The sequence below is a fragment of the Pogoniulus pusillus genome, chromosome 10 (genome assembly GCF_015220805.1).
Source record: "Pogoniulus pusillus isolate bPogPus1 chromosome 10, bPogPus1.pri, whole genome shotgun sequence".
NCBI classification, from domain to species: Eukaryota; Metazoa; Chordata; class Aves; order Piciformes; family Lybiidae; genus Pogoniulus; species Pogoniulus pusillus.
This window is the reverse complement of record NC_087273.1, coordinates 27,396,989-27,410,878: the sequence shown is the minus strand read 5'-3', so window position 1 is coordinate 27,410,878 and position 13,890 is coordinate 27,396,989. Positions and strand designations below refer to the sequence as shown.

Below are 13,890 nucleotides of genomic sequence, written 5' to 3'. Positions count from 1 at the left end.
TTTCAGGTCCTTCTCAGACAGACCCCTTCTCAGTGGGTTATTAATTTTTGTTAACCTTCTAGAGCTGGTTACCTTAAACTTTTGTAGTGATTAATTATTGCAAAATTGTGATCCCTTCCAACCCTGACTGATTCTACGATTCCAAAAAGAGAAATTGAATAGGAAATTTGTCCAAAACAATCAGACAGTAAAAAAGAAAAATAACTCTAAACATATATAAAAATACAATCTCCTTTATGAGAGAAAAATAATACTAAGTATACATATATTGTGGTGCTGCTAATTAACTAATAGCATTCAAGATGAGACCTTGAATTTACTGTAGTTGGCTTTTTGAATACATCAGTGTTGTGCTCACTTAGCAGAATACTGGGAAAGTGGTTAAAATAAGATGGAAAGGTCATTCAGGAGCATGAGGTACGAAGGTGGACATTTCAACGCTATGTGTGGCTCTCACAAAAAGGGAATAAGAGCATCAGGAGAGGTAGGGTTTTCCAGAATTTTAGAGCAGCTTTTATATGATAAAAATGCAAGGTAGATGACAAGGATTCACATTTCCAAAAGAGAGTCATTGACAAAACAAGTGCAAAACATGAATGAGATGAAGAAAGTGAGTAAGACACAAGCATTTGTTGCTTCTCACATTACAGGAAGCAGAGTATATGCAATGAAATTGTGAGATGGCTGGTTTAAAACAAACAAGCAAACAGATGGAAGGACTTTAATTATTACACACATAATTATTTTGTGAAACTCATTACCATTGGATGTCTAGAAGGCCAAAAATAAAAATGGATCCATGAAAAATGTGACAAACTGATAGAGGAAAAATTCACATACACCTGTTAGACCTCAAGGTACAAAGACACGCTTTGGCAGGATGAAAAAACTTGTTTGGGAACTCAGAGTGTAAAACAGAGAAAACCCAATCTGATATGCCCCATGCTCTGATGTGAAACTCGTAACATATGGCATATGCCTCCCTCAGTATCCACTAAAAAGCAGATGCCAAACTGGACAGAACTTGTAATGTGATCCAATACTGGATTTTTTTTATGCACTAGACATAAAAATAATCATGGTCAGATTCAAGCAGGTTATCAGGTCATACATCATTGGGCACTGAGATCTCTGGACTCCAGATCTGTACCAGACAAGGGATTCACATGTGTGGTGTGCTCAAAAATTGATACAAACCGCCATGGCTACTGCTTAACAAACTGAATTTGATGAGATGAATTGATCACAAAGCTGAAAAATAGTGGTAACTGAGATACAAATAGCCACAATGCAACTACACTACTCATAAACAGCTAAAGTGGAGTGGATATTGTACACCTAGAAATCTACCAAAGGTATATTTTTTGACTACAATCAAGCATGAGCCAGCCCTTCAAAGGTACCTCTTATTTGCTGAAAAAGGATTAAGAACCAAGATTTTATTCTCACTTTGTAAATACAGTGAAGAAGCAGAGAAACCTGAACCCACTGATTCTTGATATGTGCAAGGAAGTATTTCAAATTTAAGTTTTCAGAGTTTTCATTAAATATTTTCTGTGTGTTGGGTTTTATTGCTTAAATACTATCACAGAAAGAAAATCCACAAAGTGGTTCTGTGGTGTCTATACTGGACAGACATTCAACACATTAAAAAAAATTCATAGGTTTATTCTTTAGATGAACCATTATGAAAGTGAGAACCAAAAGGAGTTAAGACTCTGCTGGATTGTGTAGAGGATAACAGAAGGAAGCTTTTCCAGTGTTGGACTGATGTGTCTGGAGAACAAGCTGTTGTATCTATAGGTGATTCTGGAGAATTGCCAATGTCTCCTTCACCTAAGAAGCTGTGGACAGCGAACAACTTGGAGAATTAAGTAGGTGAACTGAGGCTCCAGGAAAGCAATCTTGGCTTCTCATGTACCTTGCTATTGATTGTAGAGTAGACATTCATTTGTTCATTTCTGTTGATTAAACTCAAAGAATAATGTCTAGGGCTTACAAGGCAGAAATGAAGTGAGGCCTTTCCTAAGATCAACAGTGTTGCACTTGATAAGCCACATTCTCACTCTTGCTGGATACCCAGATAAGCCTTCAGCACTAACGAATGCCATATCATATTACCTGGCTAAATAAATTGAAACTCTTAAATTCTTCCCAGAAAGACAGAGCAGATGATCACCCAATTTCTTCAAGTTTTCTCAATATGTGTAGTACAAGTGTTCCTATATACAAGAAGCATGATTTATGCATATTTCAATGGTATTTGTTTACAATTCAGCTTTACTTCTCCTTTTATAATTTATTCCATCACAGAAGTATCTCAGGTTATCTGTCATGCATGACAGGAATAGGAATATGACTGAAAGCAAGGTGCCTTTCAGGCTCCAGTCAGATTAATCAGAAAAGATATGTCAAAATGAAGTACTTTGAAGGACAGGTATGTATCTGTTCCTGCAGCCTCCTGTATCACAGCAATCTACAAACTCAGTTTTGTTGCTGCCCTCCCTGCTTCTCAAGCCCCTCTTTCAGGCTCTCTCTAGCCAAAAGATTTTGGCCACCTACTTCAACTACATCTTTCACAACGAGAATGATGTTACAGTAGGGGTCTGCTAAAGGCCACCTGACCAGCAGAACCAAGCAGAGATAGAAATGGCTTCACATTCACAGGCCCTGGTCATTATGGGATATTTCAACTGGCCTGATATCTGCTGGAGGGACAACATAGCAAGGCACCAGCTATCCAGGATGTTCCTGGAATGCAGAGATGACAATCCCCTCCTCCAAATGGTGGAGGAACCAACCAGAAAAGATGCTACACTGGACTTTGTTCTTACTAACAGGATAAAGCTGGTGTCCGGTATGAGGCTCAGGGACAGCTTTGCCTGCAGTGACCATGATGTGCTAGAATTTAAGATCCTCAGGGCATCTAGGAGGATGTATTCCAAACTTAGGACCCTTGACTTTAGGCATGCAGACTTTGGTCACCTCAGGGATCTGCTGGCCAAAGTACCATGGGACAAAGCTCTAGAGGGAAGAGGGCCTCAGGACAGCTGGTCAATATTCAAGGATCACCTTCTCTGTGCCCAGAAGCGAAGTATACTGAACAAAGAAGGAAGTAAGAAAGAATGTTAGGAGACCTGCCTGAATGTGTAAGAAGCTTTAAGACGCACTGCCACACAGAAAGAAACTGTACAAGGCGTGGAAGAAAGAACAGCTAGAATGGGGAGTATATATGGAAACTGCCTGAGTAGCAACAGACCTGGTTAGAAAAGCTAAAGCTCAATTAGAATTAAATCTAGCCAGGGAGATCAAGGGAAAGAGCAAAAACTTCTGTAAGTACATTAATGGCAAAAGGAAGACTAGGGAAGGTCTGGGACCCCTCAGAAAGAAAATAGAAGAACTGGTGACAAATATGTGGAGAAGGCTGAGATTCTCAGTGAATTCTTTTGAGTCTTCATTGGCAAGGGCTCCAGCCACACTCCCAGAGTCACAGAAGACAATGGCAGAGGCTGGAAGAAAGAACTGCCCATTGTGAGTGAAGATCAGGCTCATGACCATCTGTGAATCTGAAAGTGTCTAAGTCCATGGGACTTGACAGGATATGTCCATGGATACTGAGGGATCTGGCAGATGAGGTTGCCAAATCACTCTCTCTTACATTCCAGAAGTTGTGCAGCCCAGCAAAGTCCCCACTGACTAGAAAAGGGGAAACATAACCCCCACTTTCAAAAAGGGAAAGAAGGATGATCCAGGGAACTATAGGCCAGTCAGTCTCACCTCTGTACCTCGTAAGATCATGGAGCAGATCCTCCTGGAGGCACTGCTGATGCAGAATAATAATGAAAAGGTGGTTGGGTACAATCAACATGGCTTCACAAGGTCAAATTGTGCCTGACAACCTGGTGGCCTTCTATGACAAGGTTGCAGCATCACCAGACAAGGGGAAAGCAGCTGACATCATCTACCTGGACCTGAAGAAAGCCTTTGACACTGTCCCACATGACATCCTGATCTCCAAGCAGGTAAAATATGAGTTTGATGGATGGACCATGTGGTGGATAAAGAACTGGCTTGATGGCCTGTGCTAGTCTGAAGCAGGCTAGAATGTTTTGGTAAAAAGAACTAGATAATAGGCTGTGAAAGGAAAACAATTGTGATGTCTCCTTCCCTCACAGTCTCGCTGAGATGTATGGGAACAAGAAGGGAAAACATTAGATAACATTTGCCATTTTCTCACTCTGCTTCTGGCTTTAGTCGAAGCTACATCTCCTTAACCTCACTGCCACTAACCTTGCTCCTTAACCTCTTGGCTGCACCTCTATTCTTTCTTAGGATTGGGGTAAGGTTGAGAGGGGCATGGGGAGGTGCAGGGGTGGTTGAGAGCCCCTCCTGAGGACTCAGGTTTCAGGGAGGGGAGTTGTGTTTCTGTATAACTTTTAACTTGTATATTTCTGTATATAACTGTATGTACTGTAAATATCTGCTTGTATATTGTGCTAGCTGTAAATAAATAGCTTCATTTATATTCCCAGAGCTGGCTGAGTTAGCTGGGTGTTTCTAAAAAGTGGGGGGGGGCGGGATAGAAGCCAAACTACCACATGTCCACACCCAAAAGAGTGGCTGTCAATGTCCATGTGTTCAAGAGGAGGCCAGTACCAAGTGGAGTCTCTCAAGGATCAGTACTGGGACCAGTCTTGCTCAACATCTTCATCAGTGACATGGACAGCAACATTGAGTGCACCTTCAGCAAGTTTGCCACCAACAACAAGCCGTGTGGTGCAGCTGACTTGGTGGAGGGAAAGGATCCATCCAGGAGGACTGTGACAGGCTGGAGAGGTGGCCCCATGCCAACCTCATCACATTCAACAAGAACAAGTGCAGGGTCTTGCATCTGGGTCAGGTCAATCCCAGGCACCAATATAGGCTGGGCAGTGACTGGCTTGAGAGCAGCCTTGAAGAAAAGGACTTGGGGGTGCTGGTAGATGAGAAGTACACTTGCAGCACAGAAAGTCAATCGTATCTCAAGAGAGATGTTGAGGTGCTGGAACGTGTCCAGAGAAGGGCAACAAAGTTGATGAAAGGCCTGGAACACAGACCCTATGAGGAGAGGCTGAAGGAGCTGGGGGTGTTTATCCTGGAGAAGAGGAGGCTCAGGGGGGACCTCATTGCTGTCTACAACTACCTAAAGGGAGATTGTAGCCAGGTGGGGGTTGGTCTCTTCTGTCAGGCAGCCAGCAACAGAACAAAGGGACACAGTCTCAAGTTGTGCCGGGGGAAGTATAGGCTGGGTGTTAGGAGGAAGTTCTTGCCAGAGAGAGTGATTGGCATTGGAATGGGCTGCCCAGGGAGGTGGTGGAGTCACCGTCCCTGGAGGTGTTGAAGAAAAGACTGGATGAGGCACTTAGTGCCATGGTCTATTTGACTGGATAGGGCTGGGTGCTATTTTGGACTGGATGATCTGGGAGGTCTCTTCCAACCTGGTTGATTCTATGATTCTATGATCCTGGGCTGCATCAAGAGAAGTGTGGCTAGAAGGTCAAGAAATATGATTGTTTCCCTCTACACCATTTTTGTGAGACCCCACCTCCAATTTTGGAACATCTATTACAAGAAAGATATGGACATGCTGGAATGTGTCCAGAGAAGGGCCATGATGATGATTAGAGGGCTGGAGCACCTCTACTATGAGGATAGGCTGCAAGACTTGGGATTGTCCAGTTAGGAGAAGAGAAGGCTTCAAGGAGACCTTATTGTAGCCTTCCAATATCTGAAGGGGGCCTATGAGAAAGCTGGTTAGGGACATTCTAGGGTCTTGAGTAGTGATAAGACTAGGGGAAATGGGTCCAAGCTAGAGGAGGGTAGATTTAGATTAGACATTAGGAAGAAATTCTTCACCATACAGGTGGTGAGACACTGGAACAGGTTGCTCAGGGAGGTGGTTCAGGGCCATTGCTGTATGTTTTTAAGGCCACACTGGATGGGGCTCTGGGCTACCTGATCTAGTGGAGAGTGTCCCTGCCCATGGCAGGGGGGTTGAAACTAGATGATTCTTGAAGTCCCTTCCAACTCTGCCAATTCTGTGATTCTGTGGGAACAGCCATTCAGTTGCACTCACAGAAAAAATGCCAATCATTTGGAAGGATGCCAGCTTCAAACATCACTTGCATATTTGAGCTAGACTGACAGACTGCTCTTTATTTGCCAGTAAGGTAGGGAAAGAAAATGCTATTACATGTGCTTTGTATCCTCTGCTGCATACTAAATCAATCCTGGGTGGTATTTATGATCTATAAAGCAGTAAGTAGTTCAGTCACAGCTGTCTCTGGCACCATCTGTTTGACCACTTGCAACACTAACAGGCTGTATAGAAGCTTAAAAAAGAGCCATGACTAGCATCAGTTTGAGAAAAACTATATCTAGATTTAAAATTAAAACAGCCATTCAAAATTTCATCACAGTGTATCAAGCATACTGCAGTAGCCCTCTGATGCCTCACAGGCTGGTTTTCCCTTGCCTCTGGCGGGCATGACTGTCTGCTTTTTCCTGAGCAGAATGTTTGCAGATAGTCTCATTAAAGAAAAGTTTCCAGCAAAGAACAGAAATGTAAGCTCTTGAGTCTACTCAGTTGATTTTCTACCCTGGCAAATGATGAACAGCGGTTTTGGTCAAGGAATCCTTCTACTGATGAAGGATTACCTATTTACCTGTTTCACCTATCTGCATTAAATTATTTGTGGTAAGTATATTGCCATTCAAACTGCTAACAGAACTATAAACCACTGCAGATGAAGAAATTACTTTTGAGCTATAGAACACTAAAACTGATGGTACACAATTACTTTGTTTGAATAATTAACTAATGAAACATTTAATATATGCTATAGTCATAATTACAATTAATCTCCTATGAGCATTTACAAGACATCTATGATGTGGTCTTCTTCCTCCTAGAAATCATCATGATTTGTATTGTATTTGGAAAAAAAAAAAACAAGTTTAATGAATAAGTTGTATTTGTCTCAAGCTTGGTAGCACCCAGAAGCTGTAACTACAGCGGAAAAGCCCATTTATCATTTTAAGCACTGGAGTTAATTAACTTCTTTCCATTATTGGGAACTTCCCCAATAGTCCTAGGTTTATTAAAACTTAATGTGAATGATTCAGAAAGCTTCCTAACCAATGAAGTTATACCCAACTATTAAATATAAAAAGCTCTCTATAAAAACAATACCAGAGAAAGAAGCAAAAATCTGTTAATAGGCTAGAACCTGCAATTAAAAAAAATACTATTTTCACCTGTGTTATTATACTGTTATTTACTTCCATTTCTCATACATTTTTGTACATACTTTTAATTTTCAGCATTAGTAAGGAACTAAAGAAAAGATAAGACCAGGCTTCAGATATATTGCTGTCCTGAGAGATAACCCAGCCTGCCTCTGGCATTTCTCCATCAGATGCCTAGGTTATTTTTTCCAGTAGGTGAACTGTAAACCTTTGGTTGATGATCCAAATCTTGAGCATGTGCCTGAATCAGTTCTGAAATAGTAACTTTGCAATTGCAGGTAATTATAAACTGAGTGGCTGCCTCCTCTGTTCTTACTGACCAGACTGTACTTCAACTGATTGTAAAAACCACTGGTGTTGAATACCCTCTGATACGAAACAGAAAACACCATGAAGAAACTGAACTTGAATAACTGGAAATGCAAGTATGTTTAAAATCAGCTATCCTGAATTCCTATTGCTCCTTCAGAATAGTTTAGAAGACACATGTTGCAAGTCCCCATGATCCTCAATCACAGCTCTAAGGTGCGGAGGGAATGTGCCAAATTTCTTCCTTGCTCAGATGGTCACATAGCTGCCTTAGGCATAATGCATAAAGGCTCGTTCAGACTTTTGAAGAATGAACACTTCTTATAAAATCTCCTTACAACATTTTCTCATGATTCTTTCATGTGGCTGTAAACACTGCTTTTATGAAAAAAATGGCAGGGTGGGGGCAGAAGGAGGAAGCAGAGGAAGTGATCAATATTTATCATTAGTGTTGAGCAAGAATTCTAACTGGTGTTATCATAAGATGACGTCTGCAAAGTTTTGGTGGGCAGAAATGCTTCAGGGAACATGAGTTAATAGCATCAGTTATAGCTGTAAAGGCAAGAGCAATCCCAAAGATTGCTTCAGTAAATTAGCATGAGTAACAGATTCCCTCAAGTGCATTGCTGTTCATTAATAATAATGCCCATACAGCAGATGATTTCTGTTTAAAAGATGAGCCTTTATAACTTGGTCAGCACAATTATGTTTAAAGTGATCTCCTGAACACAAATGGGTGCAAGCATCTTTCTCATGCCTTGTTTGAAAAGGATTCACCAGGTCTCTCACTACTACTCTCAGGAGACCATCCAAATGCAATCATCTCAAGTTTCATCTCAGCCTTAGCATAGGAGCCAAAACATTCTATCAACTGTAGAAACAAATATAGTATGCCTTTTGTGAATCACCATTTCTGCAGAAAACTCTCCCAAGCAGGCATCTCATCCACAACTGCAAATGACCCTTGACAAATCTCCACATGTGCATTGTGGTCTCTGCTGCTAAGATAGTTCCCTCCAGGAGCAGCTCAGGCTGAGAGTATGCAGTAGGCTTGGCAAGTTGCATTCTGTAGTATACTGCCTCAAAGATACGGGATAAGTAGTTTGTGTCCCCAGCATGCTGAGGGACTGAATCCTGAAGCAACTTCTAGCAAGCAGTTGCAGAATGTCAAAAGTGAGTCTTCAGAGAGCACAAACACTAACTTAAAAGGCGTAACAGCAAAAATCCTCTTTAAATTCCTCTTCAGATTTGGTTTTCAGAAACAACTGTATTAAGAAGTGGATGCTTAGCTGATCAGTAGATTTTGTTCAACAGCTGCTGGCTGTTATAGAACAGTGGTTTATAAAAGCATGTGGATTTTCTTCTAGATCAATTCTGGGAAATATCTGGAAACGCCTCGCATCACTCTGGGTTCAAAGCAGTGTTTTAAATGGGCAACATATCTTTCTAAGTACCTTGCCTGCATCTTCCAAGCAGTTAATTTTCCAAACAACTGTACATATTTAAAGCACCCTGAAACAAATGGAACTGACACAGAACTTTGAAGCTGCATGCATAATTATAATGAAAAGAAATTGTTTGCAACTTACCTTGGAATTGTGTAAATTTGATGGTTCCCATCCTCTCTCCATTTCTGAAAACAACTTGACCCTAAATAAAATAAATAAACACCTTAAGTTTTGTAAATCTCTCATGACACAGTTTCATTAGCACTGCAATTGATTTCTATTAGCTGTTAAAATTCCACAAGCAAGGTTTAAACTTTAAGATAACAGATTCAAGAAGGTTAAAAACCCTCAATAACACCACAGATTTCAAGTGGACTTAGAAAGTTGGCCAGTGTTATCCACTTCTCATGGATGGAAACAAAGGCAAAATAAAGCAAGCAACTTACTGAATCTCAGATGATAAGAGATATACAAACAGCTGATTTTCACTATGTAACTGTTTTTATCAAGGATATATAAGAGCTATCAGATAAGAAAATCATTTTGCATTTCATCCATCATACAGGTCTCCAAAGGTCTCTATCACCTATTTTTATCATATACACTTATATACTTGATTGGATGCCAGTAGCTCTTGTGGCTTGGTTTTGTAATACACCAACACACAAGTCCTAGTATTCTTTTTAAAGGTAATGTCTTTAAATCAGTACTACTCTTTGTTGTGCTACGTAAGGCTGAAACCTCCTCACATATCCCTAGGAAATTGCTCCTATCTTTCATCCCATCTTTCTGACTTAAATTAAGAAAATCTCTTGTCAAATTTCTTCCTTACTTCAGCTACTTCATAACTGAATATGAAAGATTTTCATTCAATTATGCTAAGAAGCTTTTTTAATATTTAGAACCTGCAGTGGAGTGCTGAATGCTGTCAGTATAGATTGCTATTACACTGCATCCCCAATTTGGTTTATTGTGGTCATCTCCATTAATCTTTGTTTTAGCAGACAGGGTAAGAGAAACAAAATCATACTCGTCTAAGGCTACAACACATTTCTCTGGGCAAGACAGCCTCTTTTTGGATAACCCTTTCTGATCACTAAGATAACCATCTGAATTACTGAAATCAGCTCCTTGCTGGAGCCATATAAGAAATGTAGTACAGCACACTTACTCCACATTTCTGCAAGCCACAGGACACCAATTCCCTTTGATAAAGAGAAGGTGACACCCTTCAACAAGTGTAAGCTACTTTGTGCTAAGCCTTAAAAAGCCAAACCCCTCAATCTGTGACAAAGGAAAAAGAGCAAGAGGAATGAGCGCTGGTAATGGGAGAGATTCAGGTGACAGCTGCAGAAGGACATAGGAGCTGCTCCTACTGAAAACCTGTTGCCATAAATCTCAAAGAGTGGCTGCTAACACAGTTCCAGGTGAGAACATAAACCATTAGCAGGCATATTTATGTGTGCACCTTAGCTGCCTGTGATGGTTTAGTGCAAGGGCTAACATGCCTGCTCCCCAAACACAGAAGTGAAGGGAAAAGTAACACACACAACTCAGGGCTGAGATAAAGAGATAAGAGTTCAATATAACATAAGGTATCATGGGCACAATGCACAATTACCTTAGCTAATAATCTAATTAATCTAATAGTACAATGCATGATTACTCTCAATAGCAGTGAAATACAGGGTAAAACCTAGCATAAAACAGAAAACCAAAGCCAGCAGCTACTTGACTCCTACTCTTTCCACTGCCATGCTTGTAGAAACTGACCACACTCAAGAACCCAGAATACAGAAGCAGCAACTGGAACAGGAAGCCTCCCACGTTGCAATCTGGACTTCAGGACCTATAATACTTTGCTTCTATTAGCACTTTCATTACTGAAGCTGGCAGGACTGTAGCATGGGAGAAATAACAGCAGCAGGTTCAACTCAATCCATGACACAGCATTAATCCAGTTCTCCTTTAGCTTGGAGTAGTTTTTAACATCCATTCACTTCTTAGAACATATTCATAATGCACACAGGCTGTGGCATGATGAAATTGAGAGCAGCCCTGCAGAAAATTACTTGGGAGTACTGATGGACAAGAAGCTGGACATGAACCAACAATGCACACTTGAAGCCCAGAAGGCAAATTGCATCCTATAGTGCATCAAAAGAAAAGTGGCCAGCAGGTTGAGAGAGGTGATTCTGCCACTCAGCACAGTTCTGGTGAGACCTCACCCAGACTACTGTGTCCAGCTCTGGAGCCTCAATACAAAGGAGACATGTGGAGGGCCACAAAACCAATCAGGTGAACGGAGCACCTCTGCTATGCAAAGCACCTCTACTATCAAGACAGATTGAAAGCATTGGGGCTGTTCAGCCTGAAGAAGAGAAGGCTCCAGGGAGGTCTTATAGCTACACTTCAATATCTGAAGGTGACCTGCAGTTAGTCTGGGGAAGAACTGTTTAGAAGGGCTTGTAGCAACAGGACAAGGGGCAATGGTTTTAAAGTGGAGCAGGGTAGATTTAGGTTAGACATGAAAAATTTCTTTACATAGAGAATGGTAAAATGCTGGAACAGGTTGCCCAGAGATGTGGTTGAAGCCCAGTCCCTGGAGACGTTCAACACCAGATTTGATGCAGCCCTGGGCAGTCTGGTCTAGTTGGAAGTGTCTGTGCTCAGTGCAGGGGGACTGGGCAAGATGACCTTTGAGGGTCTCTTCCCACCCAAAGCACCCTGTGAATCTGTGAACCTGTAAATGCCAAGCACTCCTTGGTTTAAGTAAAAACTAGTAGAAATTACTAAAGACAACACTTGTAATGATGCTGTTCCAGTGTCAGTTATTGCAGATATGGACAATCCAGTCACAACCTTATTTAATTCTTGGTTCTGTAACATGCATAGAAAATGTTTGTAGTTAAATTTGCACTGTGGAAAAGTTACTTTTCCATTTGATTTATGACTTTACTGCCTTTAACTCTGTCTCCTCTTACACATTTTGTTACAAGTTAATAGGTTGTAAATTCTAGTCTACTAGAGTGCTATTTATAGATAAAAATACAGCAAGCATCACTGCTGTCATCTATGATGACAGTCATTATGATTGTCATCTATTATTGAGATTATAACATCACAAAATCTTCTAAATTCCAAGTGCAAGAAGTTTGCAGCATTAGAATGGCTTCTTGCAAAACCACCCACATTTTCACCATCCAGTAGGACAGACATATACAATATGCATCTAATGACTACAGAGGTAAATACATGCATCCTCATTGACATCTCCTGCAACTATCAACAGAACACAAATCACGTCCAAATGTTCTGAATACATGCAAAAATTTGTAGAAAACAAAAAAATCAAACCAGAACCAAAACCAGAATTATGGATTTAGAAGTTATTTTGTTTTGTTTCATTTTATCAGCTCCCTTTGCTAATATTTATGGCAATAGATAAAGATATGGATGACATGAAAGAATTATGGAACAACACATGAAAATGCCCTTGTTAACTGCAAAGCCATTCAATCACAATGGTTTACTTTTTAGAGATTACTGGAAAACACTAAAAAGTGAGATGGGCTACCACAAGGAATACAATCTGTAGCCAGTTTATGAGGTCTGACATTGTCCTGGGTGTTGTTCACAAACCAGTCTGTATGTTACACAGAGATGTTAACAGGAATAAAACCTCACACAAATTCAAGAAACTGAAATTGGGTATTTATTCCATGTATAATCCAAGGAATAAATCTGGTTTTAAAGGCAAAATCAACAAAAAGCTTAATAGCAATACTCAAGGCAGGACTCTCTAGGCAGGGACTCTCTAGGCAATTCATGATGACATAAGCACATATTTACTATCTAAAAATCCAAACTGCAACCACAGCTGCAGTTACCATTTGGTTCTTTACTCCTCAGGAACATGCTGCTTCATAATACCATGTGATAAGTAGCTATGGTGTGTAAAGTACCTTAAACCCCTCAAGAGTCTCAAATTCCTATGTGCTGGGTGAGAAGACACTAGGCAGCCTCAGTAGACATGGACATACTGTTGCTGCTACTGCAGTATTTGATTCTGCCAGCATAGCAGAAAGAACCACTCCCCATGAAGACTGAAAAACTGTGCAAATAGTGATGCCTGGAACAGGAACAGGAAGGAGACTAACAAAAGTCACACATTACTCTATGCTGTCACCATAATTTTATGAAAAACAAGTCAGGTACACTGAGGCGGGGGGGCTGGAAAAAAGTGATATAAATATATAATAAAATAAAATGTTTCAGCATTACATTTTAAAAATAGACAACAATGCTAGTAGGAACTGGTCCAGCCAGTGGTTCAGAAACCTGCAGAAATGATGTGCTGATTTATAGCATGAAAAGTCAATTAAAATCTGATGCTCTTCCACGGCTCGTGCCAAGCCACGGAGATAACAGACCATAATACGATTTTGATAGAGAGTTATCTTCTTTAGAATTACATTTCACAAATTACTGTAAGCATTTTTAAATTTATTTAAAGCAGCTGTTTATGATGATACTTGATTTTTCTTTTGTAGTGGGTAAAAAGTAGTTATCTTGGCTATATGATGAATGTGTTACACTCTTCAAGCTATTGAGCACTAGTATTTATTAGAACATTATTAGTGTTATCACTGGCAATATTAAGATTCAGCTCTGGGCAAAGACTCATATAGAATTGTAGATTCTATGACTCTATGGTTCTATGTTTGAGGTTGGAAGGGACCTCAAAGATCATCCAGTTCCAACCCCCCCACCATAGGCAGGGACACCTCCCAGAGAACAGGTTGCTCAAGGCCTTGTTCAACCTCAACCCTTCAGGAAGGGAGCA

General features: G+C 40.6%; 1 protein-coding gene across 1 annotated transcript in view; it reads right to left on the bottom strand.

Annotated features, from left to right (window-relative positions):
- The window catches only part of GABBR2 (gamma-aminobutyric acid type B receptor subunit 2), a 662,133-nt gene that overhangs the window by 286,303 nt on the left and 361,940 nt on the right, over nucleotides 1-13,890 (bottom strand). The window contains exon 8 of the mRNA XM_064150058.1: nucleotides 9,186-9,246. Coding sequence (XP_064006128.1) covers nucleotides 9,186-9,246 — 61 coding nt within the window. The remainder of the gene's footprint in view (nucleotides 1-9,185; nucleotides 9,247-13,890) is intronic.